General features: G+C 47.7%; 1 protein-coding gene and 1 long non-coding RNA gene across 4 annotated transcripts; one reads left to right on the top strand and one right to left on the bottom strand.

The window, feature by feature from the left end:
* Positions 1-429: 429 nt before the first annotated feature.
* On the bottom strand, positions 430-8783 carry LOC141277765 (uncharacterized). 3 transcript variants are annotated; one of them, XR_012329579.1, is made up of 4 exons: positions 8717-8783; positions 7754-7862; positions 7004-7068; positions 430-1249 (listed from the first exon to the last, which is right to left on the bottom strand). It is a non-coding gene; the product is annotated as an uncharacterized lncRNA (long non-coding RNA). The 3 variants fall into 3 exon arrangements; XR_012329576.1 differs by lacking the exon at positions 8717-8783 and adding an exon at positions 8557-8616; XR_012329581.1 differs by lacking the exon at positions 8717-8783 and adding an exon at positions 8125-8525.
* A 46-nt stretch (positions 8784-8829) lies between these two features.
* On the top strand, positions 8830-22186 carry OAZ2 (ornithine decarboxylase antizyme 2; the record flags this gene model as incomplete). The annotated part of the gene is given in 5 exon segments (NM_001291898.1): positions 8830-9066; positions 19015-19172; positions 20435-20610; positions 21393-21478; positions 21719-22186. Coding segments are annotated over 5 exon segments (570 nt in total). The 5' UTR covers positions 8830-9046.
* Between the last annotated feature and the right edge of the window lie 4278 nt (positions 22187-26464).

Below are 26464 nucleotides of genomic sequence, written 5' to 3'. Positions count from 1 at the left end.
GAAGAGTAGCCCCCGCTCGCCGCAACTGGAGAAAGCCCGTGCACAGCAACGAAGACCCAACGCAGCCAAACATAAATTAATTAATTAAAAAAAAAAAACCTGAACCATGTTGTTGAATGTCAAAGGATTACTGCTAATCATAAAAAAAAAAAGGTGTCTCAAGTTAATTATTTTAGTATTTTTCTGCATATGGGAAGATGTAAGAGTCTGGGCTCATTGAAATTATTCTTTAGATAACGCATCTCAACTATCTAGGGCCAGTATCCTGTTTTTCTCATTCCTGAATTCCCCGCAGGGTGCACTGTCAGGGGTGTGTGTGTGTATGTATGTATATTTTATTTTATTTTCACTATTTTATATATTCTTTTTTTTAACATATATTTTAAAATTTTTTATTTATTATTTTTGGCTGCATTGGGTCTTCATTTTTGAGCGTAGGCTTTCTCTAGTTGCAGCGAGTGGGGGCTACTCTTCATTGCAGTGCATGGGCTTCTCATTGTGGTGGCTTGTCTCATTGCAGAGCAGGGGCTCTAGGCGCATGGGCTCAGTAGTCGTGGCTCGCGGGCTCTAGAGCGCAGGCTCAGTAGTTGTGGCGTGTGGGCTTAGTTGCTCCGCAGCATGTGGGATCTTCCCGGACTAGGAACGAACTCGTGTCCCCTGCATTGGCAGGTGGATTCTTAACCACTGTACCATCAGGGAAGTCCCTGTATGTATATTCTAAACAGTTGGTTTGTTTGAATCACTATCTAAAAAGGGCCACTGGTTACATTTGGTGGTAAGTCTCTTCAATCTCTTTTAATCTACCGGTTTCTCCTCTTTATTTTTTGGTGAAGAAATAGAGATTTCTGTCCTTTAGAAACTTCCAGCATTTGGGATTTTGCTGATTGCGTTGAACATTCTTGTGATGCCATCCTTTGTCTCCTTTTACAGAACTGTAAACTGTAGTTAGATATAAAGTCTTGCTCTGATTCAGGTTCAAGTTCTTTTTCAAAAATACTTCATAGGTCTGACGTATCCTTTCATCAGGAGGCACATAGCCTTCATGTGTTTCTCTCCTTTGTCATATTAACAGCTGTTGGTGATCATGATCTCATTAAGGGTTTGCAAAATGGTGATGTTCTATTATTCCTTCTTCATTTATTATCTAATTGGTTGTCTTGAGGCACGTTTGTAAAGAAAATCAGATTGAATGCTTGTTTCTTACTCTTGCCAGTTTTCAGAATCATCTCCCATCAATAATTTTGTTAACCTGAAATATAGTTCAGATAAGAAAGGCAAGTTAAATGCTTGACTTGAATTCTCTCCCTTTATTTACCAGTTTTCAGAAAATGAGTTGGTTCCTTTGAATTCTCTAAAGGTGGTCAATGATGGGTTTTCTTCCTTTAACTTCTCTTTTTTCTCTCTTTCTCTTTCCTTTTGAGCATCAATAAGCACTCATGAATTTTATCATTATAAATTAGTTTTTACTAGATCTTTTCTGGAGAGTTTTTTTTTTTTTTTTTTTTTTGCGGTACGCGGGCCTCTCACTGTTGTGGCCTCTCCCGTTGCGGAGCACAGGCTCCGGACACGCAGGCTCAGCGGCCATGGCTCACGGGCCCAGCTGCTCCGCGGCATGTGGGATCCTCCCGGATCCTCCCGGACACGAACCCGTGTCCCCTGCATCGGCAGGCGGACTCTCAACCACTGCGCCACCAGGGAAGCCCCCTTCTGGAGAGTTTTTTAAAAAATATTTATTTATTTGGTTGTGCTGGGTCTTATTTCTGGCAGGCAGGATCCTTAGTTGTGACTCGTGAGCTCCTTAGTTGTGGCATGTGAACTCTTAGTTGTGGCGTGTGTGTGGGATCTAGTTCCATGGCCAGGGATCGAACTTGGGCTCCCTGCATTGGGAGCACAGAGTCTTAACCACTGCGCCACCAGGGAATTCCCTCTGGAGAGATGTTTATTCAGAGGGAGGTAGGACTGAATTTACACTTATGGAATATCTTCTACACGCTGGGCTAGGTATTTCCACATACACTATTTTATTTAATCCCATGGTAGTCTTGGAGGGCAAGTGCCATGACCCTGTTTTTCACTGAGGAGGAGGTGGGCCTTAGTAGCCATGTGACTTGTCCGAAATCATATTGCCAGGCAGTGGCCAAGCTCAGATTTGTCTGAGCCACATGGCATATAGCTTTCTTTCTTTCTTTATTTAAAATTTTATTGGAGTATAATTGATTTACAATGTTGTGTTAATTTCTGCTGTACAGAAAAGTGATTCTTTTCCATATTTTCCATTATGGTTTATCACAGGATATCAAATATAGTTCTCTGTGCTATACAGTAGGACCTTGTTGTTTATCTGCTAATCCCAAACTCCTGTACTTCCCTCCCCCCACCCCTGCTCCCCCTTGGCAACCGCAAGTCTCTTCTCTGTATCTGTGAGTCTGTTTCTGTTTCGTAGATATGTTCATTTGTGTCGTATTTTTAGATTCCACATATAAGTGATATCAACCATATAGCTTTCTTGAATGAGATCCTACAGACACTAAGGTCCACTGATTACCCCTCTAGCCTCCTTCTTACATCTTGTCCTATATTCTCCTTACTTACCTGTTTTTGTTCCCTTGAGTTTGTCACTGTCATACTTGCAGGAGCAGTTCCAGGGACTAGAATACTCTGTCCTGTAACCTAGTTCATAGCTTTTGTTGTTCTTGTTAAATACATTTTTGTTATATTTACATATATGATTTTACCTGAGTGCAAACTTATCACATTATATATATAATATATATATTATATAATTATTATATTATATATTAATATTATATATAATATATAATATAATATATATATAATTTTTAAAAATTTGATCAGATAATTGTAGAGTCACATGCACTTGTAAGAAGTAGTATACACTGATACACTTTGTACAGTTTGTCCCAATGGCAATATTTTGCAAAACTAACTATAGTGTAACCTCATAATCAGGATATCAACATTCATGCAATCCACCTATCTCATGCAGGTTATCCCAGTTTTTCTTGTACTCATTTGCATGTGCCTGTGTGTGTTTAGTTCTATACAATTTTAGCACCTGAGTAGGTTCATGTTTCCACCACCACTGTCAGATACTGAACAGTTCCATCACCACCAGGATCCCCCAGTGTTGTCCTTGTGTAATCACACCCACTCCCTCCCCGCCTTCCTCCACCCCATCCCAAACCCCTGGCAACCACTAATCTGTCTTCTATTTCTAAAATTTTTGTCATTTCAAAATGTTATATAAATGGAATAGTACAGTATGTGACCTTTTTAAAATCAGCCTAATTCCCAGGAGAGTCATCCTGGTTGTTGCATGTATCAATCAATAGTTCAGTCCTTGGGCTTCCCTGGTGGCGCAGTGGTTGGGGGTCCGCCTGCCGATGCGGGGGACGCGGGTTCGTGCCCCGGTCTGGGAGGATCCCGCATGCCGCGGAGCGGCTGGGCCCGTGAGCCATGGCCGCTGGGCCTGTGCGTCCGGAGCCTGTGCTCCGCAGCGGGAGAGGCCACAGCAGTGAGAGGCCCGTGTACCGCAAAAAAAAAAAAAAAAAAAAAATAGTTCAGTCCTTTTTATTGCTGAATTATATTCCACAGTTTGGATGTACCAGTTTGTTTAACTATTCACCTGCTGAAGGACATATGGGCTGATTCCAGTTTTGGGCTATTATGAATAAAGCTGCTAGGAACATACATGTACAAGTTTTTATGTGAACGTAAGTTTTCATGTCTCCAGAATAAATGCCCAGGAGTGCAATTCCTGGGTCATCTGATAGTTGCATGGCTAGTTTTCTAAGGAACTGCCAAACTGTTTTCCAGAATGGCTGTGTTGTTATTTTTTAAGGATTGGAGAGCATGTTTGTGTGCTGAAGGCGGAGATTAGATTGCTTGAGCCAGGTCTTTGAAAAGGGGAGGGCTTCCCTTGTGGTGCAGTGGTTAAGAATCCGCCTGCCAATGCAGGAGACATGGGTTTGAGCCCTAGTCCGGGAAGATCCCACATGCTGCAGAGCAACTAAGCCCCTGTGCCACAACTACTGAGTCTGCGCTCTAGAGCCCACGAGCCACAACTACTGAAGCCCGCATGCCTAGAGCTTGTGCTCCACAACAAGAGAAGCCACAGCAATGAGAAGGCCGTGCACCGCAACAAAGAGTAGCCCCCGCTCGCCACAACTAGAGAAAGACCGTGCGCAGCAACGAAGACCCAATGCAGCCAAAAATAAAATAAATAAATGAATGAATAAATAAATAGATAAATTTATTTTTAAAAAAAGGGGGAGAGAGGGTGGGCTCCGTGTCTCCTGTGGAGGGGTTGTCTGGTCTTTTGTAAGGGAGGGGACACTTCTCAGAGTACCAGAAGGGGATACAGGTGGGTGGAGAGGCAGATTGTTTTGCAGGTTGTATCAGGAATGAGAGGGAGTTTCTCTTTGCTTCTATTTCCTCAGTAACATGAGAGGTTAAGGGGACTTCCCTGGTGGTCCAGTGGTAAAGAATCTGCCTTCCAAAGCAGGGGAGGTGGGTTTGATCCCTGGTCGGGGAATTAAGATCCCACATAGCCTCCAGGCAACTAAGCTCGCACGCCACAACTACTGAGCTTGCATGCTTCAACTGGAGAGCCACGTGCCGCAAACTACGGAGCCCACGTGCTCTGGAACCCACGTGCCACAACTAGAGAAGAGAAAACCCGCACGCTACAACTAGAGAGAAGCCCGTGTGCCGCTGCGAAGAGCCCACATGCCTCAAGGAAAGATCTCGCATGCCTCAGTGAAAATCCCGCATGCCGCAACTAAGACCCAACGCAGACAAAAAAAATAAAAATAAAAATATTAAAAAACAGAGGTTAAGGAGATGTGTGTGTGTGTATATATATATATATATAATACACACGTATGGTGTTATTTATTTTTGGCCATGCTGCATGGCATGTGGGATCGCCAACCAGGGATCGAACCCAAGCCCCCTGCATTGGAAGCACGGAGTCTTAACCACTGGACCGTCAGGGAAGTCCCTATGTATGTATTTATACATATTCAATCACCATGTTGTACACCTAAAACTAATATAATGTTATATGTCCATTATAGCTCAACAAAACTGGGGAAAAAAACTTAAGAGGCTAGTCATCAGCTAAGATGAGAGGCGTAGAGGTTTTGTAGAGAGAGAATAGGTATAAAATCCATCTTAGAGAATGGAAAAATTGGGGAAATATAGTAGGAAGTCCCAGGCAGTGTTGAGAACCATTTGAGGTTAGGATTTGTGAACAGAAGATAATCTGCCTGGCAGTGTGATTTTGCTCCAGCAAAAGCACTGAGAAGGCAAATGGTGGATTGATCCAGAGTAGGGGTGTTGCCAGCAAGCACCAAAGGAGACAGGGCGAGAGAGTGGTTATCATGATGATGGAAACAGAGCTAGAAAAGAAGGAATGTGGAAGCTGGGGCTCATGAATAGTGAGAAGTTAGTGAGGTCAAGGGATCAGAGCTCATGAATTGTTGAGGAAGGCTTAAGGAAAATGTGGCCAGAGGGTCTGTATTTTGCAAGTGGTATGATGTTTGGTGAAAAAGTTGAGGGTGTGACTGCAGGAGTGGGCAACTGCTGTGGAGTGTGGGAAATAGTGCTGGAGACGAGGAGGTCAGGATGTTGGAGGGGCCATCACATGGACGTTGAGCTCACCAAATATAACAAAATTGGGGGGGAGAGAGGCAGCGAGCTAAGAGCTAAGTGAGGGGCATCGACCGGGAGGTTGATTGATGACATCAACCAAAATGGTATGTCCAGATGGTGAAGCTTCCAAGGAACAGGGGTTTTGTAGGAGGGAGGGGAAGCACTGTAGGAGGGAGGGGTTTAGAAATAGCATTGGGGGTGGAAGAGGAATAGACTTACTTCCTGACCCTGAGGTACACAAGACTGAGAAGAAAATAGCATTCATCTAAGAGGGCTGCTAAAGAAGCAGTGTCTTCAGGGGAGAGCCAGGTTTCAGGTAAGGCAAGGAGGTGAAGGCAGCATCCTGAGAAAAGCTGATGTGGAAGAATTGCTGATCACAGGTTGCCGAAGGCACGGTGGGGGGAAAGATATGGCTGGGGGCAAGAAGCTGGGAGCCAGTGTGAGGACAAGGATAGAGGTGATAATGGATGAGAGGGAGCTAGAACCTGTGGTGGTGACTGTGGTAAATAGGGATAGGGGAATGATGGGATACAGCGCTCTCTGGAACTTTCTGTGTGGATGGAAAACCTGCACTGTGCAGTACTGTAAGCGCTAGCCATATGTGGCTGTGAAGCACATGAAATGTGGCTAATGGGACTGAGGAACTGAATTTGTAACTTTATGTCTTTTTTTTTGGCTGCGTCTGGGTCTTTGTTGCTGTGCGCGGGCTTTCTCTTGTTGTGGCGAGCGGGGTCTACTCTTTGTTGCAGTGCATGGGCTTCTCATTGCAGTGGCTTCCCTTGTTGCGGAACACGGGCTCTAGGCACGCGGGCTTCAGTAGTTGCAGCATGCCGGCTCAGTAGTTGCGGCACGTGGGCCCTAGAGCGTACGGGCTTCAGTAGTTATGGTGCGTGGGCTCAGTAGTTGTGGCTCGCCAGCTCTAGAGCGCGGGCTTAGTTGCTCCGTGGCATGTGGGATCTTCCCGGACCAGGGATCGAACCCATGTCCCCTGCATTGGCAGGTGGCTTCTTAACCACTGTGCCACCAGAGAAGTCCCTAACGTTATTTCATTTTAATTAATTTAAGTTTAAATAGCCACTAGTGGCTAGTGGCTGACATATCAGACAGTACAGATTAGAGGAAGGTGGCTCCCCGTTTTTGTGAATTTTTCACTTGCTGGTCAGGCAGCCATCAGGGTGGTCACTCCTTCAAGCAGCAAGTTGTGCGAGACCCCTCCTCACTCCTCCACCATGTGAATACAGACCAAGCACAGGATCAGGCAACTCTGGGCCCAAATTCTAACGCTACCACTTACTAGCTTCAGATTAGAGCAAATAAATTAACTTGCCTGGTTTATATGGGTCCTCAAAAATATTAGCTGGCAAAAGCTCCCTGAGGTTCAATTCATTTCATCTGTAAAACAGGAGTGGAGAGCTGTTGTAAAAATTAGCACTTTAGCATGATGCTCAATAAATGGTGGCTATTATTGACATAGTGAGTTAATATCTGCTGGTTGTTCAAAAACTATCCTTTAGGCCAAGGGGTTACTTATCCAGGGGATTGATTGTCTGGCAGAAATGAACCACCCCAGCTCCCTTTGGGGAGCAGGAGGATTGCCCAGGTCTCTGGGACTATGACATGATGTAGATCAGGGGTGGGTTTAATTGTTCAATTCTGCTATGCACTAAGGTCAGAACATACCTGGCTTGAACTTGGAAAAGCAGGTAGGCATAGTCATGGAGACAAGGTAGAGATCTAAAGTGAGCCAGAGTATGGGACCAGTCGTGCTTAATATCTAATGATAATCTGGGCAGTTCTGGTATCGTTTACCACTTCAACTTCTGCTGAAAAAGCCTTAGTTTGGCAGCTCCAAGCTTTCTTCCATGCCTGAATTCCCATCATCTAAAAACCATAAGCATGTTTGTGGAGTTGTAGTGTCCTGGATGGCTTTAATGTGGGACATTTGTGACTTGTGGCTATTATCCACTGGGGGTCATAGTGACCTTTGATCTGGAGTGATTGTGATCATCCTTTCTGTGAAACCATCTCTAATTCCCTAGTTACTTTCTCTGTGGCCTCCCTCAGATTGAGCACTTACCTCATATTATGATGGCCTGTCTGTGTCCCTCCCTCTGATCAGAATGTGACATCCAAGGCAGGAACTTTGCCTAGTTGATCCTTGAGTATTCCTGGACTTTTGCACATGCCTGGAGCGTGGAGAAGGTAGCTGCTCAATAAGTATTTGTTGAATAAATGAATGAATGGGATTTGAGATGACAGCTACCCATTGTGCTCTGAGATAACATGACCCCTCTTCTTTGCAGTCTGGGTTGACCATGAACAGGGTCAGAGCTCTGATGATTGTGTTGAAGTGCCTGTCATCTGAGGGGTCTGTGCATCAGTGATTGTGACCTGTTGACACTTATCTGTGATAAGGACCAGCAGGGATAGTGACTGTTAACTAGTAACCTTGCATTATTGTGATCTGAAGTGCTTGTAAACAAGTCAGCGTTGATGCCGTCCACCACTGCTGTCAGGTGACTGTGATCCTCACTCACAGCCATTTGGCTTCAGATGACCCCAGCCAGTAGCAGGCCTTGACTGTTGCCCTGAGATATGTCTGTAAGGTGCAGAGATTGTTGATCTCAGCTGATAGCTGAGGTACTGATCTGCATATTAGCTAAGGTAACAGATCTGTTGGCCTGGGCTTAGTCTCGAATGGCGCTAATATAATACGTGTAGTACTTCTTTTTTTTTTTTAATATGTGTAGTACTTCTAGATTTACGAATTTGTTTAATAAAATATCCTCCCAGGGCCTACAAATGACACAGCCCTACTCGGCCCCATGCAAACAAGGGCTAGAGACCAGGACTGTCAGGTCAATGCTCAGTAAACGGTACCTGAAAGTCAACGCATCGTTCGGGCCGCTAGGCTGCCGCCACGACCACGACCACCCCCACAGGCCGCTTTTCATCTGGACCTCCGCCCGGCCCCCTCCCCTACGGCCCCTCACCCCTACCGCCCCTACCGCCCCTACCGCCCCTGGCCCCTGGCCCCTACCGCCCCTGGTGCGCCTGCGCGGCGGTGGGGCGGTGCTTTGCCCTTTGTTGTGGGCCCCAGTTTCCCAGGACACCGCGCGGCGCTGGGGTGGGGCTATGCAGATAAGGCACTCGGGGGCGGGGCGGTTGCAGCGGCGTCGGCGGCGGCCGGGGAGGGTCAGTTGGAGGCAGGCGCTCGCTGAGGCAGGAGGAGGGCTCTGGGCCCGCTGCCTGACAGGGACTTAGCCCGCAGAGCTCGGCCCCGCGTGCGCGCGCGACCCCACACCCGCCCACTCATCCACCTACCCACTCCCTGCGCCGCCTCTTCCCACCCTGAGCAGAGCCGCCGAGGATGATAAACACCCAGGACAGGTAACGGCCCGGTTTAGGCTCCCCGCCCCCATCCTCCCCTCCTCTGCTCCAGAGGGCCTCCTCCCCATCCCCCAGCCGGTTCTCGCCCCTCCTAAGGGGCCCCATCCGGCCCCCACTGGGTCCCTTCCCTACTTCAGCCACCCCAGTCCGAGCCGCAGCCCCGCAGCTGGGCCTCCCTCCGTCCTTTAGCGCCCCTTCCTCCAGCCTGGCCCATCCCCCTCGTCCGAGCGTGCAGCCCGGTGAAGCCCCCAAAGACCGGGACCCAGTCTTCCAATCCAGTCCCCAGTTCCTTTCAGCCCCGCCGAACGGTGGCCCCTTCCCGAAACTGTGCTTTCGCTCTCATCCAGATTCCCCAAATTGTTTCTCGTCTTCCCCGAATCTTTCTTCCTGCTCGTTTAAGTCACTTAAAATTCTTCCCTTTGAATCCCTCCTCTAATTTAAACTGCACCTTCCAACCAGAAGCTTCTTTTATCACTTCCCCCCCCCCGCCCCAGGTCAGACTCCGTCCTTCAGTTCTCAATTGGACCCATTACCCCCACCTGTCACCCTCGCCCCCCCCCCCAGTCAGGCCTAATAGTCTTTGCCGTGACGCTTAGTGCTCCCCTTGGTCCCTCACTCCAGCTTCATCTTTTCCCTCCCGTTCCCCCACCCCCGGCACCCCTTTCCCAATTAGGCCCCATTTTCCCGGTCTGCCAACATCATCCTTTTTATTTCTCACTTTGGGCTTGATTCCTGCCCTCCATGATATTCCCCCCAACGCACTTCTAAACATTCCTACCCCTTTAAACACTTTCTCTCATCTATACTCTACTCCTCCCATCTTAACTGAGCCCCATCTCTAGACTATTAGATCACAGAGTTCAGCCCACTCTGCTTCTGTTGAAGACCTACCCTCTTTCCCTGAACCTCCAGTGCTTTCAAATTAGTCCCCATACTCGGCTTACCGGGCCTTTGCAAGTGTCCTTCCTCAAAACCTGACCCCAGCTTTCCCCCATTAATTGGAGAGAAAAGCTGCACATCTTTCTGAAACTAAGCACCAGTAGTTTTCTAAACTTGCTTCATATATACTTCCCCGCTGCCCAAACTAGGCAGAATTCATGATTCAATTTTCCTCTCTCCACCTCTCCTCGTTTTCTCTGAGGCAGTCCTCGTCATGCATCTTTCCCTCCAACATATCCCATATTTCTGACCCAAACTCTTCTGTGAAACTGTTTCCTAATTTCCTGATTCCCCATAATTTTTAACCCCAGCTGCTGCTTATACATCAGAATGGCTTTTATTTGGAATTTGGGTTCTAATTCTCCTCCTCGTTGTTTCCCAAGACTTGTTGCTGCTCCCTCCAAAATGAGTCTGAAGCTCATTAGTTCCCCACACCAGACCCTTTGTCTCCAGATTTGGCCTTATGGCCTCTGCCTCTCACTTGGGCCACATTGTTTTGCAAGCAGATCCATTCCCTGAAAATCCTCCTTAAATTGTGCCATGGCCTATCCAAAACTGGGTTTTGGTTCCTCTTACAAAGATAGCCCTCCTAATTGCTTTTCTTCACACAGAGCTCTAAGTACCACTCAAGGTTCCTCTCAAACTTGGGCTCCCTTCTCACAAAAATGGTTTTTAACTTGCCATTTCCCATTCCTTTAACAGCACCATTCTTAAATATTCCAGCTGGGTTTTCAGCTTTTCTTGTATCTCAGCTTTTCTTGTTTCTCAACCCTAGGTACACATGTGAAAAATCAATCACCTGGGCCTCCCTTCACAGATCTGGTGTAATTAGCCTAGGGTAGGGCCGGTTATTAGTATACATTTTCGAAGCTCTCTCTAATGGGCAACCAGGGTTGAGAAACACTGCCTCCCCTCCCTTCCTGCCAGAAGACCCTTCCCATCATATTCCTTTAGTGGGTGTCAGCCCTTTTTCTGTGGAAAAGGGTGTTGTCTTAGTCTTTCTCTCCCAGGAACGATCCAGAAATACCCAAAATACCTGCAACAGCCTCTTCAGTTCTCCTACCTCAAGTAACTCTGTTCTCAGCCATTAACCATTTTCTTCCCTTACTTCTTAACACTCTTATCTAGCTCCCACACCTGTTTCTTCCACACCTGTTTCTTCCTTACATGCAGAAAGAAAATTCACTGCTCATTTCCTGGTTTGGTATAGTCCTGTTTGACCCGTTAACCCCACCTCCCAAGCCCTCTTTACCTGCAGCCGTATTCTGCTGCTCTCTTTTCCTTTTCCAAGACTCTCCATGTCCATCCCCCTTTGCAGTCCCCACTTATTTCATCTTCTCTAAACCAGTCCCTCTGGAGCTGAGGAGGTGGAGATGGCTAGATACTTGGATGGTACTGGATGCAAAAGGTGTTACTTGTGGTAAAGAAGGCTGGGTGTGCTGAGGATAGAGTGCAGGTATGAGGGGGGGCATGATGAAGTGCAGGGGTGGAGGGAAGCAGAGGAACCTACAGGAAATCCCAGGGCAGTGTGAGAAGGATTTTTCTTTTCTAGTCTTATGTTTTTGTCTCTGCAGTGGGGTTTGGAAAGTGGTGTGGTCTCAGCAGGCCTTCTCTGGAGTCCTCCAGACTGAACTGGTCTAGGTGCCAAGTCATTTGCAGGCCGAGCCCTGAGAGTTGAGCACTTAGGACCAACACGTAAGGGTCTTTTCACCGACTGTGAGTGTGAGACCTGAATTCTAGTTCTGGCCTTACCAGTTTGCTTACATGTGAAAAAGAGAGAGTTGGGTTCGCTTAACTATGAAGATTCCTTCCAGATTCCTAAGTGGCAAAACAGGCTTGCTTGTCTCCAGAGCCCTTGCTTTTTTTTTTTTTTTTTTCTTTCTGCTTAGTGTGTTGGTAATTTGAGGGGCTTGGCTGTATGAAAGGCAGGTGAAGGGAGGAGCCAGCTGACCTGCCAGGGCCTGGGCAGGAGCAAGGCCTGGGATCAGTCTCCTCCACTTTGGCCTGGGGGTGGGGTGGGGTGTGCAGGGTGTCTGGTTTCTTTGAGTTATGGCAATCTTGTTTCCATAGCATGTTTCCGAGCCTCCTCTGGCCTGCACCTAACTTTCTAAAAGGAATCCTAGTAGGGCCCTAACTAAGGATTTCGATTAAGAGCCGGATGTTCTTCCCAGTCAGTGTTCTTGATGTTTTGTATCCACAGAGGGGTGAGCTGGCTGGGAGTTTAGGGCCCATTCGGTGGGGGATGGGCTTTCCAGCTTTCCTGGCTCCAGTGAAATACTCAAGAGGTGGAAGCTTGGTTTCCTGGAAGAAATAGTTGCAGAGGAGCCTGCAGTATGTTTTGAAAACAAGGGTCTTCCTTTCCAGTTTTGTTCTGATTAGTACTTGCAAAATGTCAAAATTACTAATGGTGGGGGAGGGAAGAAGACACAGTACCAGAACTTTTATTATGGTTTTTGAACAACAGGTTTAAATCCAAGTAAATCAAGCTTCATGCCTTTTCTCTCCCTGGATTTGTAGGGTCAGGAAGATAGTCTCTGTCTAGGGCTTGCTTAGTACCTTGTGACAGTACAGTGTGTGGAGAAGAGTTTGCTCTGGCTTGATACCCTTAATTATAATTAGTCTGTGTCTGATGGGCTTTGAGGAGAAGTATTTGGTTCCACAGGTGGTTTTCCTGGGCGAGGGGAAGCCAGGGTACAATGGCACATCATAGCTACTCTGAGCATCTTCACTGAATGGTTCCCTGGGTAATGGAATTTCTGTCTCTCCCCCTAAGAATTTGGTTTTGGTTATTCCTTATTTACTGGCACTATGGTTTGTCGTTGTGGAGTGGTAGGGAGAACAGATTTTCCTTTGATGTGCCTTCAAGGCCATCCCATAGAGAGAGACACTCCTAGCATAGTCAGGAATCCCCCCAAATTGGAGGTATGCGTCAGAAAGCTGTGTGGACTAATAATAGTAATTCCTCACTGGCAGGAAATCCAAATTTAGCCCCAGAGCAGCTTAGAAATATAAAAAAAGGGGACTGAGGAGTGGGGTAGAGGGATGTTATGTATGTATATTTCTAGGGAAAAAAAAGAGTAATTCATCCCTTTTTTGAATGGGATACACAACAATACACAGTGTTGATTCAAGTTGGCGCCATGATTCGGAAGGCTGTGAAGTCTAATTGAAACCTATAGACCAGAAACGGCCAGGTAGGTGAGCAAGAATTTTGTTACTTGAAGTGAACAAAACAAGGTAGTTTCTGGTTAGCAGCGGCATAGTAAAATGCTTTGTATAAGATAAGCCTTAAGAAAATTTTCTAGGTCTTTGATATTGTATAAACAATGAAGTAATTCTGTCCTGGGAAGAGAGGCTGGAACTGGGTGATGAGCTTACTGTACAAACTAGACTGAGGTACTAGAAATGAAAAATTAAGGTCCTATTTTATTTTATTTTTTAATTAATTTATTTATAGCTGTGTTGGGTCCTCGTCGCCGCATGCGGGTTCTCTCCAGTTGCAGCGAGCGAGGGCCACTCCTCACTGCGGTGCACGGGCCTCTCATTGCGGTGGGCTGTCCCGTTGCGGAGCGCGGACTACAGGCACGTGGGCCTCAGCGGTTGTGGCTCGTGGGATCTAGAGCGCAGGCTCGGTAGTTGTGACGCACGGGCATAGCTGCTTCGCGGCATGTGGGATCCGCCCAGACCTGGGATCGAACCCGTGTCCCCTGCATTGGCAGGCAGACTCTCAACCACTGCGCCACCAGGGAAGTCCCAAGGTCCTATTTTAAAGCATGATCACCTAGGTATCTACCCATCTCTGATAGCATATGTGATTGTGCCTACCTTTGGCTGAAGATCTACCAATATCAGCTGTGTAACAAGATAAGCAAATCTCAGAGGCACAGATATTCTATCTAGCTGCTACCATAAGTGTGTTTCTTGTGGAAAATCAACCAAAACCCAATTTCGCTTTCAGTCTGTGATTCAGAGTGGTGATGTCATTTTATAATTTTACAATCATAATTTTATAATCGTGCTTAGCAAGTAGACACCCTTTGGCACACCAAACAGCCCTAGTGAAATGACTTATGCCTGGCATCTGACCAAGGCCCCCTTCTCATATGGAAGGGGAATTGGCAGCTGGAGATCAGCCTGTATGCTCACACTAGACTGAAGGTGGCCATTCACCTCCCACCTTTCTTCCTGTTTCTTTTTAGCTAATTGCAATGGCAGCCCTGGATTGGTCCCTCTTTGCTGCGTAGGGATTAGTCATCAGAGACCTTCCTAGTCTCAGAGTAAAAGCAGCCCGTGTGAGGGAAGTCAGGGCACCCTAGAAAGTGTTCTGTGAGGGAGGGCTGAGACAGGAATGGGTCAGAAGAGGTTGAAAGAGGGGAATGAATATAGAATGCTTGGGAATGTGGTTTTTATGTCTTTTCACTTGATACCACAAGGTAGGTAATACTAAGGCTGCCTGATCCTCCTCTAACAGGTAATGGAAACCAGAGAGAAAGGGTGTAGACTTGAATAATGAGCTCAGGCCACTTATTCAAGTGAAACATGATCAAAAGTATATCAAGGAGAATATGAATTCAAGTATTTGTTGAATGTAGCTGAATGGAAGTTAGCCACAGAATTACTTTTATATTAAATCTCTGCTCTGTGTAGCAGGCTGTACTCTGCTTTGAGCAAACTAAATATAAAAATCAAAACTGACATAAAGTCAACTGGAAGTGCTTCTTTAACAGGAGATCTTTTATTTTCTCAAGAGATTTTAGGTTACCTCCTTTAAATAGTAAGCACCTAGAGATTTAAAAATGGGATTTGAATTATAAAAATATGATTTACCAGCAACGTTCCCCAGGAATACATCTGTGGCATACGCTGCCTGTCTGTAGCCAGCGTATGAAATTATAACCTGCTAAGGACATTTCAGACAGCAGTTTCACAGAACACTTTAAATTAGAGGCAGCAGGATGTGATAAGTTGGTAGCATTCATATGTATCCTGAGGAGTGTTTCCAAGGGCATGTCTGATAGCAACTGAGAAAATAAAAGGCACTAACACGTCGGCTCTAATCTCCCATCTATCTTCCAAATTGACTTGGATACCTGACACCCTCATTTCCAGCATGGTATTTTTTTTCTTCTTCTCCAGAAGCAAGGCCAGCCCAGCTGGATGTTTGAGTTCAGTCTGATAACATTTGATTCTCCTTAATCAGCCTGATCTTTTCAGCCTCCAGACTGAGCTTCTTAAATCATCCTTTGGTGGTAGAGATTAAACCATGCCTGCCCCGCAATGGAGTGAACAGGATATGAGGGAGGAATGGAAGAAGCTGGGCATTGGAGCCAGTAGAAACATGACTGAACTGAATATGAAACCTAACCTGACTTGGATCTTGTGACAGGGAGACTTGTGTTTAAAAGCCACTTTCTCTTGTGCTTAAGTTCCTCCAGGATTCACTATTCCTGTTGAGGTTGGTGGCATATTTTGCCACAATACCATTTTGAACACTAAAGCTGATACGAGAAGGCCGTTGCTGGGCAATTTTATGCCCCTGAATTACTTTAACCACCACATATGTACCCATATCCCTTCCCTTTTCATGTCAGAAATGACAGCCAGGTTTTTTTGAAAGAGAGCAATTTGCCATTCGCATAGCAAGTAACTAAAAACAGATTTATTATGATGGATGATTAAAGTAACTATTGATTGTGATCTACTGTCTACTAAGCTTATCCCAAACACCAGCTGTTTCTCTTGGGGAACTGGAACTGGATGCCAGGTTGGGGACCTGAAACACCCTTCCACCCCCCACTCTCTCACACACACGCACACAAACACACACACACTTGCTTTCTGTGCAGACTTTGTGGGGGAGGAAAGAGCTTCCAGGATCCTTGCGTGAGTGGGGAAGTAAATAATTTGTTACCGTGGGATAGACTACTTGCATTTTTATTTGAAGGAGGAGTGAGATCATGACATCAGAAATATCATGACCTCATAGATTAGTGCTAGACGCCGGGCAGGCCCTAGGGATTATTTCTAGGAAGACAAAGGGGATTCTGGATCAAAAAAAACCACAAAACTCCACCTCATTCTGATCTTTTCAGTGGGTTGGCCCCATTGCTTCTGCTATTTGCAAGTGAAAATTAGTTCAGAATCAAGATGGTGGTTGGAATGCAGTTCAGGAGTTGAATGTAGCTCTCCCATCTAGAGACCATTGAGGAGTAATTTCTTTGGAAGTGAGTTAGCACCAGAATTTTAGAACTGCTAGGGCCTTGGTGATCTGGTTGTTTTGTGAACCCATGCAATTCTCCTGGTATACAAGGCTACATCTCATCTATCTACCCCAGAGGTTTGCCCAGTCCTTGGGTAGCTCCACTGACCAATACAAGCAAGGCAGCTTTCTCCAGCAGCGCAGCCTTCCTGGTGCTCCTGCAGCAACCTCAACAGAGGCCTGAAGGTGGTCACTAGGGAATGGGAAGGGAACTGTCCCATGTGGGGTGTGTGTGGGTGCCTTTACTTGGGGAAACTCCCACTTTCGTTTTCCTTTTTTTCTGGCCTGGACAGTCTTATTATTCTGTCCCTTAGCACACTGGAAGGGGGGGATTTTTTTTAAAATTTTTTAATCTTTATTTTTGGCTGTGTTGGGTCTTCGTTGCTGCAGGTGGGCTTTCTCTAGTTGCGGTGAGCGGGGACTACTCTTCATTGTGGTGCTCGGGCTTCTCATTGCGGTGGCTTCTCTTGTGGAGCACGGGCTCTAGGTGTGCAGGCTCCAGTAGTTGTGGCTCGCGGGCTCTAGAGCGCAGGCTCAGTAGTTGTGGTGCACAGGCTTAGATGCTCCGTGGCCTGTGCGCTGTTCCCGGACCAGGGATCGAACCCGTGTCCCCTGCATTGGCAGGCGGATTCTTATCCACTGTGCCACCAGGAAAGCCCTTCTTCTTCTTCTTCTTTTTTTTTAAAAATTTTTATTGGAGTATGGTTGCTTTACAATGTTGTGTTAATAACCTCCAGTGCACAACAAAATGAATCAGCCATACACATATCCCCTCCCTTTTGGGCTTCCCCTCCCATTTAGGTTACCAGAGTGCATTAGGTAGAGTTCCCTGTGTTATACAGTATGTTCCCATCAGTTGTCTGTTTTATACATAGTATCAATAATGTGTATGTGTCAATCCCAGTCTCCCAGTTCCTCCCACCCCACCCCTTGGAAGGGGTTAACAGCTCATTTCCCCCAGCAGAAAATAAGTCCTGTTCTTAAGAGCAGTCTGTATTACAGTCCTCTCTCATGCTCCTAATGCTCTAGCTGTCGGTGAGGCGAGGCCCAGTAGGGGAGATGGGATGCCCTGAGGCTTTCCAGAGGAGGCCTAAGGCGGGGCACATGGTTAATCCCCAGGTGCTGGTGCTTCTCCGGGCCCACTGACACTGCCTGGGAATTCCATCTCCAAGTGAAATTTCCAAGTGTGATTTCAGGCCCCTGGTTGAAGTCCTTGAGAGAACAGAGGAGCTGAGCTATAGCAGTGATGGGTTTGGACTTCCTGTCTCAGGTGGAATGCTCATGTAGGTCTCTTAGTACGGAGGGTCTCAGTGGGCTGCGCCTCTGGTTACTGTACCATTGCCACGTTAGGTGTGAGTTTAGTTCTGTTGTTCTGAGCCTAAGCGAAAAATCCAAATCTGGCACGCCATGCCACATAAAGCAAAGGACAGTGTGCAGAATGGTGCCTCTCAACATTTTACAAAGGGTTTTCAGGGAAAAAAGGTCTTGATTTATAGCATTTGCTGTTTTCTATGGTTTAAATATTCCCCCTATGGCTGATTCAAGCTAACCAACATGCCATCACTAAATGCAACTATAGCTGGGAAGAGATGTGCACAATTAGGTGAGCTGGCCCCAGCACCCCACTGTAGCGCCCTCCCATATATGTTACCCACTGCATTCCATCTGCCCTGAGGCTGGTGTGCTGGGGCCAGGCCTTGCTGCTGAGTCATGGTGTTAAATGCACAGTTTTCCTCTTTCGTTGCTTCACTTGCTCTTCGCCTCTGGAGTGAGCTACATCTCAGCCTAAAGAGCCAGTAAATTGGATTCAAAGAAGGAGTGGAGTAGATTTGGAGCCCTGTTTGGTCCACCTGAAAATCCTGGTGGCCAGTAAAGGGGACACACCTGAAGGTGACAGGGAGCTCCTTTAGGAGCTTTTCACCCTCTGTGATCCATCTGATAACTGGCTTCCTTACTCAGGTCCTGGCAAGTATACTTCCTCCTAGCAACCACCATGCTGGCAATATATATGTGTTGAGTGTCCATTCTAATCGCATCAGGATTACCTGAACTCCCACGCCCAGGTCAGATTCCAGCAAAGAAGGGCAACCTTGTGTCTGGTGGCACACCAGGGACTAAGATGCCATCATAATACTCTGTACTATAGTGCATCTCCTCTCCGGGAGCCAAATCCCTGGATTTCATTCAATTCTTGACCCTAGAGGGATTTGGGTAAGTGATTTCTTGTTTAGTTCCATTGTTCAGATCAGGGAGGCCATCATTGGAAAAGTGGCCTTGGGAGTTCCTCAGGGACTCCGTATCCAGCCCATGTGACTTCCTGAGGCCCATACGCCTCTCCAGCCCGAAGTGATTGTGTAGGCTTTGTGATTCTTCCACAGAGGTTGTTGAGACATTGTTAGGGTAAGGAAAGGGGCTGGTGGGGGTCTGGGCCTCTAGGCCTACTAGGCAAGCCAGCATCTGGTTCTTCCCAAGGTCTGCTGGTACCACAGAGATTTGTTTGATGTTTGACAGGGGCTCCTTTGGTCAGACCTATCCCCTTGACCCTGAGCCCTTCTGGGACTCTCTGTGCCTCTGTAGGATGGTGGGTTCCTGCCCTTTGAGAGAGAAGTAGTTCTGAGAGCTGTAGCTGGAAGGACTGGGGCAGTTGTTGAGGGAGTACTTGTTTAGGGAGAGCCAGGGCAGGGGTGGGGCAGGATGCTGAGTTAAATCTTCAAGACTTTGTGTTTACTGTCTCACTTTATCTCTTGCAGTAGTATTTTGCCTTTGAGTAACTGTCCCCAGCTCCAGTGCTGCAGGCACATTGTTCCGGGGCCTCTGTGGTGCTCCTGATGCCCCTCACCCACTGTCGAAGATCCCCGGTGGGCGAGGGGGCGGCAGGGATCCTTCTCTCTCAGCTCTAATATATAAGGTAAGGACTGTGGGGTGGAAGGCTTGGAGCAGCGCTTCTCAGACACTGCTGAGCATCTGCTTAAGGGCAGTGATCACTCTCCTTAGTCTTTAGTCTTAGGCCAGGCCAGTAGGGGGACTGGGGAGGACTTTTTCAACTGAGGCTGCTATGAGGCTTTTGGGGAGTACCAGGAGGATATCAGCACCAAGCAAACACCCTGCCATCTTCTCAGCTTAGGTCAGCACTTTAGTGCTGGTTCTGGGCCCTGAGTGGGAGGCGGAAGAAAAAGGGGGGGGAGGGGGAACAGTGAGAGGAAGAATGCAAGAGCTCTCGCATGGTGCTGCTCCTCAGTTTTCTCTTGAGGAGTACCAAGGGCCAGGAGGAGTTTTCCCATTGGCCTCGACTCTCGGGCATTCTGACTTCTGTCCCTTACCAGTCTGGGGGGCATGGGGCAGGGCAGTGGCGGGGGTGGGTGGTAAGGAGAGGGCACCTTGCATCTCAGTCATCCATCACCCTGGCAGCATAGGGCACAGCACAGGAGCTATAGAGAACCCTGGGAGTCTGTCCCGAGAGTGATCTGGGCTGGGGCAGCTAGCCCTTTGCTGCCTTTTAATCTCCTGTGAGGCCAGAAGTGGTTTAACTTCTAAGACTGGCATTGAAGGGTAGCAGGGCAGCTGATTCCTGGTCTCTTGAGACTGTGGCAGGGGAGACAACATGGACTCTGCAGCCACCTGGAAGCCAGCTTGGGTTGACCTGTGCTCCAGCTAAGCCCTCATGAACATCCTCATTTGTTTCTAATGTTTCTCTTTCAGAGAAGGAAGGGAAAGAACATGGTGTTGGCGGGATAAGCGTGGGCTTTTAGTCAGGGAGACCTGATTTGAATCTCAACTCTGCCATTTACTCACTGTGGTGCCTTGAGTCAGTTGCTTAATTGTTCTGGGCCCCCAGTATCTTACGTTTAAAGTGGGGATACTGATGCCTACCTCAAGTGCTTGTTGTGGTGATTGAAAAATGGGAAAGTACTTTGTACAGGACTCGGCATCTGGTGGATTCTTGGTAAATATTCCCTTCCCATCATGCTGGCTTTTAGCTGTGACACCAAGTGGTCTCAGTGCCCGATGGCTCCATTTAGCCAGCATGCTGCTCTACATCTTCAGCGTGCCCTCTATCCCGTGCTACCCTGAGGTTGGCCCAAGAGGACTCCTTACACCACCTAGGTTAGGGAGCCTCTGATGTGGCCAGAAGCAGTAGTGACCTGGTCCTCTGACCTGATCTCCTCCCAGGACGAGAAGCTCACTGTGACCCAGGACCTCCCTGTGAACGATGGAAAACCTCACATCGTCCACTTCCAGTATGAGGTCACCGAGGTGAAGGTCTCTTCCTGGGATGCAGTCCTGTCCAGCCAGAGCCTGTTTGTAGAAATCCCAGATGGATTATTAGCTGATGGGAGCAAAGAAGGGTAAGGAGCAAGTGCTGGGGAAGGGCAGGAAGCCTGCTCTAGAGAAGGGCGTATGCTTACTAGAGACAACAGATGGCTAGCCTTCCCCCTAGCTCTCGGCTGCCCAAGCAGATACCATTTTGTAACAGGTTAGTTTCAGCCAGTAAAACAGGCCTGTTATAATGAAAGCAGATCATTATCACATTAACCAAATTCCTGTCATTTAATCACCCCAGTGGACATCAAATTCCCCTTGAGCCATCGTATAATGGTGCAGTTCAAAGGCCAGGAGCTCAGAGATACAGTGGGATTTCACCGGATTGGGCAAGGCCCTCCAAGCACCCAGCTGTGGAAGAAACAGTCCTGAGAATGGAGTTCTCTTGAGTGGCTCCAGCCTCTTGAGCAAATCCTCTTAGGAAGTGTTAGGGCCCAAAGTCCCTCTCAGCAGCAGGTGGTCACCATTAAACTTGGCAACTTTGGAGGACCTCTGAGAAACTGGGTTCTCTTCCTAGGTCCCATACTTTCTTGTGAACTGCATTAGTTAAGTTGGTTGGTATTAATTTCAGATGAAGAACCTTTATTCCAGGAAGAGAGAATTCAGTGACATTTTTCTTAGGGATTGTGGTTTATTTTTTTCTGAACTCAGGGCTCCTGAGGTCTTGAAATAGGCACCCTCTTCCTGAAGCTTCCCTATTTACAGTGCTGGCTGTAAGCCTCAGGAAAGCCTTGGGTGGGGTGTAGAGGGGTGAGGCCGAAGTTTAGAGGGGGCGGTGGGCCTGAGTTGTTTTCCTTGCTTCTTGCAGATTGTTAGCACTGCTAGAGTTTGCTGAAGAGAAGATGAAAGTGAACTACGTCTTCATCTGCTTCAGGAAGGGCCGGGAAGACAGAGGTGACGGGGCAGAGCAGCTTGAGACCTACTGCCCAGGCTGGGGAGGGGAAAAGGGGGCTCTTAGTAAGGTGGGGCTCCTGAGTTTGACATACAAACCCTGGGAGATCATGGGATTGAGAGTGTCCAAATTTAGGAAAGGCCTAGTGCTTACTTATTCCATCTTTGTTCTGGGTTTTCCCTTGATTTGAGCCTACCCTTGTTGTTTCTTACCAGAATCCTTTTTTACACTCTTCTCTGCAGCTCCACTCCTGAAGACCTTCAGCTTCTTGGGCTTTGAGATTGTGCGTCCAGGCCATCCCTGTGTCCCCTCTCGACCAGATGTGATGTTCATGGTTTACCCCCTGGACCAGAACTTGTCCGATGAGGACTAATGGTCATAGAGGATGCTTTGCCCAAGAGCCACAGTGAGGGAAGAGGGGAAGATAGGCAGCCCTGGGACAGAGGAGGGAGCTTCTTGCTGTCTAGGGAAGGACGCTGAGGGGCTCAGGGTGAGGGTTGCCTGTTGTGCTCTCAGCGTTGACTCATTGAAATTGTTTTCCATAAAGAACAGTATAAACATATTATTCACATGTAATCACCAATAGTAAATGAAGATGTTTATGAACTGGCATTAGAAGCTTTTTAAACTGCGCTGTGTGATGTGCTCTATCTAGCCTAGGGGAGGACATTGCCTAGAGGGGGAGGGACTGTCTGGGTCCAGGGGCAAGGCCTGGAGAGCTGGTGGACAGCACTGTCAGGCTGAGGTTCCCCTGCTGTTGGGCTTTCTTTTTTGGTTTTTAAGACCTGTGTATTTTCTTTCCTTGCTTCCTGTCACCCTGGGGACTCCGGAGTATAGGCTTTTCAGCCCCTAGGCAGTGTCCTTCAGTTGTTTTTGACACTCCACCTGGGCTTCTCTCTGTGCATTTGTGTCTGGCCTGGAGAAAGCAGGTCTGACCCCTCCTTTACAGCTTCGTGTTATTCTGGCATTTGGTTAAGCTGGCTTAATCTGTTTCATGTTATCAGTGCATTTAAAATAGGGGCATTGAAGTTCACACCCACCACCAGGGCTTTTTTTGGGGTGCCTGGGCCTTAAAAAACACTAGCCAAACTCCAATTCTCAAATTACGGCCAGGAGTTCTCGCTCTTGGCCGCAGGCCCAAGGTATGTCCTTCCTAGGGTCACAGACAGCAGAGGGCAAGAGGAAGAGCAGCTCAGGGCCTGGGGGTTGTGGGAGAATCTGCTCCGAGGGACGGGACGCCTCTGCCTGGCTAAGTCTAGTGCTAACGGCGCCCCTCTCTGACAGGTTCTGAGTAGTGCCTGAGACCCTGCTCCCCAGGGCTTGGCAGTGGCACTGAGGGTGTAGAAGTGGCCTGCCCTTTTCTGTTTTTACTGAACAGCTTGTTCTAAGGGGGGAGGAAGGGGGAGAGGTCTAGACTGGGCGAGGGGGTGGGGGTGTCAGGGAGGCAAGTGTGTTGTGTTACTGTGTCAATAAACTGATTAAAAGTTGTGGTTGGTCTGTCCTTTATTCCTGTACCAGGGCCAGCTTCCTCTACTGCTGTCTTTTGAGTCTAGAGCCCAGCCCAGCAGGGGTGTGATACATGCTTCTCAGGAAAAAAGCAGCAGTGCATCAGGACAGATGAACGGCTGAGGTCTCTGGGGCCACGTTACAACGCAAAACTCGGGGTTGCTAGGAGTCTGGGACAGAATGCTGGAGCCCCCTAGAGACAGGTATGTACACAGAGCTTCATCCAGAATAGGGGCTATACATACCAGGATCCAAGCCCTTCTTAGTTTTTGTGTAGAAGGCTGGGTCCTGAAACTGGGTTTTGGCTTTCACATGGAGCTGCCCGACATTCCCATTCCTGGGGGTGTCTGAAGGAAGCGGAACATACCTTCCCTAGGAAGGTAGTTTTCTCCTTTTGGAGCCCAGTGCCATAAGGCATGGCTGCCCTTCCCCTGTACCACCAGCCTGATGGATAAGCTCTCAGTGGCATTGGAGGGGGCTAGAATCCTCTTCACCTATGTTTTGTTTTTTAATTTCTCGCCAGTATTTTTTTTCCCTTTTGCTTTTCTGTTTTCCCAAATGAAGTGCTGGGCATGTTTTTCCACCTCCTACAGCTTTAGAACTGTTTACTTACTTTTGAGCTGTGGCTGTCTTTACATCCTCTGAGTCTTTGGCCTATTTTCACATTGTTCTGTGTGGAGCTTACCTGTGTTTTCACCCTGGACAGGTCATTAATCTTGGACTCTACCTAATACTCATGAAAAGGAGTTCAGCACCTCTACCCCACACGGTATTAGTAGAAAGTCTGGGCCTGGGGACGTCCCTGACGGTCCAGTGGTTAGGAATCAATCCATGCTTCCACTGCAGGCAGCACAGGTTCGATCTCTGGTCGGAGATCTGATCCCACATGCCGTGCATTGTGGCCAAAAAAAAAAAAAAACAAAAACTTTGGGCCTAGAGATGATTCAACTGAAATATGAAGGGCTTTGAAGATGTCTTCCACTGAGCACATAATCCTTAGAGGTATTATAAAGTCCGTGACTGAAAAGTGGTCATTACAGTGAGATATTTACAACAGAGGTCCACATGAATGCTGACAATGGCCAAGTTAATGTAGGCACTTTAGGATTCTGATGTTAAATTCAAACCCAAGGAATCTATAAGGCAGGGAGGGATAAGGAACCAAGAAAAACAGTTCTCATCTGCAAAGCTAGCGAGTGGACAGCAAACGTGCCTGAGACTTTGCTGCCATCTGCTGGTGGCTCCTCTTTAACACAGCCAGAGTTAGAAAGGCTGAATTGGAAACCCAGGCACTCCGCTAAGATTTCTCTTTCAAAAAGAAAAAACTTCTGCTAGGGTAAGACCACTGTCAGGAAAGAAATATGGTACCCAAAATCTGCAATTAAAAAAGCAACTTAGAAGGGGAAATATTTTGGGAGTGGGAGGGTGGAGTAGGATAGGGGAGGTATGTGAAAGGCAAACTAAGTCTAAATTTAAGAACAGGGACATTAAAAACTTTATTCAATAAATACAACAAATAATAATTTAAAAATATACTTCAAGTCCAAAGCCAATTAAGAAAAGGAAGTAGAGAGGGGGATAAAAAGGGGGGAGGAGGAAGTCAGAGGAAAAGGAGAAAGTTCAAGAGGTGGAACAATGGTTTTGGTTGGGCTGTGTTTCCGAATGTACCACCCTTTGAAATTTGATCAAATGCTCTTGACCCATAAGCCCTTAGCCCTTGTTCTGATGGGGTAGCCACAGGAGTTCAGCGGCCAGGAATGATTCTCTGGGCTGTGGATCAGAGCAACTCTGGAGGCTGGCATCTGGGGGAGTGTTAGAGGCTAGTTTCCCACTCAGTCCTAAAAACCATCTGATCTAATGCCCAGGCAGGTTTAAGAAGTAGTGCAAACTCTTAGGCAGAGAGCTCCCAGCTGCATAGTTTCACAGGTGAGTGTCCAAAGCCAGGGCCTCTGGGAGACAGGTCCCAGAGTACCCAGGGGTCCAAAAGCCACTTTGGTGAATGGGATCTATGGGAGAAGACAGGAGAGGCCAGGGCACAGGATAAAGCTCCTGGGTAAGCCCGCGGCCAAGATGGAAAATACTGCTGGGCAGGAAAGAGCTGCAGGGCAGGTAGTCTGGACACTGATTCAACAGCTTGCCATTAGCCAGGGAAGGTGGAGCTGAGGATGCATATGGAGCAGGACCAGGAAGATCAGGAAAGCTGAGGGAGAAAAGTGAGGAGGAAAGAGGAGGCAGCTCAGCAGCAAACTCCAGGAGAAATAACCAGCAGCCCTCACAGGTTTGTGATTGTCTCTTAAAAAGATTTATTTTCTCTTCTTGCCTGAATGTACAAAGGCAAAAAGAGTACAGTTTGTATGTATATATATATATTTATATATATATATAAAAAAACAAGGAACTTGGTAATGTACACTTTACAGAAGGGAAGAATCAGGAAGACTAAAATTAAATCCAACAGAGCAATGCCAGTGGAACAAAAGCTATGAACAGCAACACTGCCCCTCCAGCCCGGGCCTCCAGCTCGCCCCAACCTGCTCCCAATGGGGGGGCTGAGCACCAAGGCAAGCGGGTGGGCTGGGGCAGGAGGGGCTGGGGATGGGGCCTGGGAGGGGCTTGATCCCAGGAGGGGCCCATGGCAGAGGATCATCGGAAAGCTTCCTGGGATGCCCTAATAATAAAACAGATAACAAAGGCCCAGAATTATGGGGCCAGCTAGCTGCCCAGTTGAATCTTGGGGGCATCAGAGTAGACACTGAGATGGTGGTAGGGTACATGGGATAATAAGTGGCGTGGGTGACCTCAAAGCCCGTATACAGTAACACTCTAGCCCTTCTGTAGTCTTACCCTCCCACTCCCGAGACCAAGCCCTTCCACCCCCACCTTGGAGCCTGGAGAGAAGAGGTTCAAGAAGCATCATTTCACTTCATGGGGTGCCGTCTTAACCCTTCTGCATGTTGTCCTTTGACCTTGAGATGTGTGGAGAGGGTGAGGTAAGAGAAGGAAATACATATGTATACATACATGTACAGGCAGGGAAAGGGGATGAGGGGAACTGGCACAGCTTAAATGAGGAAGAAGCAGATGTGAATCCTAAAGAGCAGCTCTCCAGGCCATGGCTGTCCTACCTGGGGACAAGGCTTCTTCCCTCCAGCTTCTCTGTGGGGCCTGGAGGAGCAACGTCTGTCAAAAGAACTGGGCAGGGGTAGCTCAGAGAGAGCCTTGGCCTGGTGGGCTCGGCCCTTAGCAGCCAACACTTCCAGCCTTTGCTGGGGTAAGGTGGGTGGGAATCCTTGAGTGTCTCATCCCTATGACCAGGTCATGGGTGCCACAGTTTCCCCCTCTGTGTTCTTTCTCCCCACGGAGAGAGGTTAGGGGCAGACAGCAAACCCTTCACTCAGTACTCATTAAGGGTCTCTATTTCATCCATCAGTGCTGCTGTTCTGTGTTACTTCAGGGAGGGAAGACTGGACCTGGCAAGGATC

Source organism: Tursiops truncatus, chromosome 2 (genome assembly GCF_011762595.2).
Source record: "Tursiops truncatus isolate mTurTru1 chromosome 2, mTurTru1.mat.Y, whole genome shotgun sequence".
Lineage (NCBI taxonomy): Eukaryota > Metazoa > Chordata > Mammalia > Artiodactyla > Delphinidae > Tursiops > Tursiops truncatus.
The sequence above is the reverse complement of the archived record's forward strand: the minus strand, read 5'-3'. Positions and strand labels throughout refer to the sequence as shown.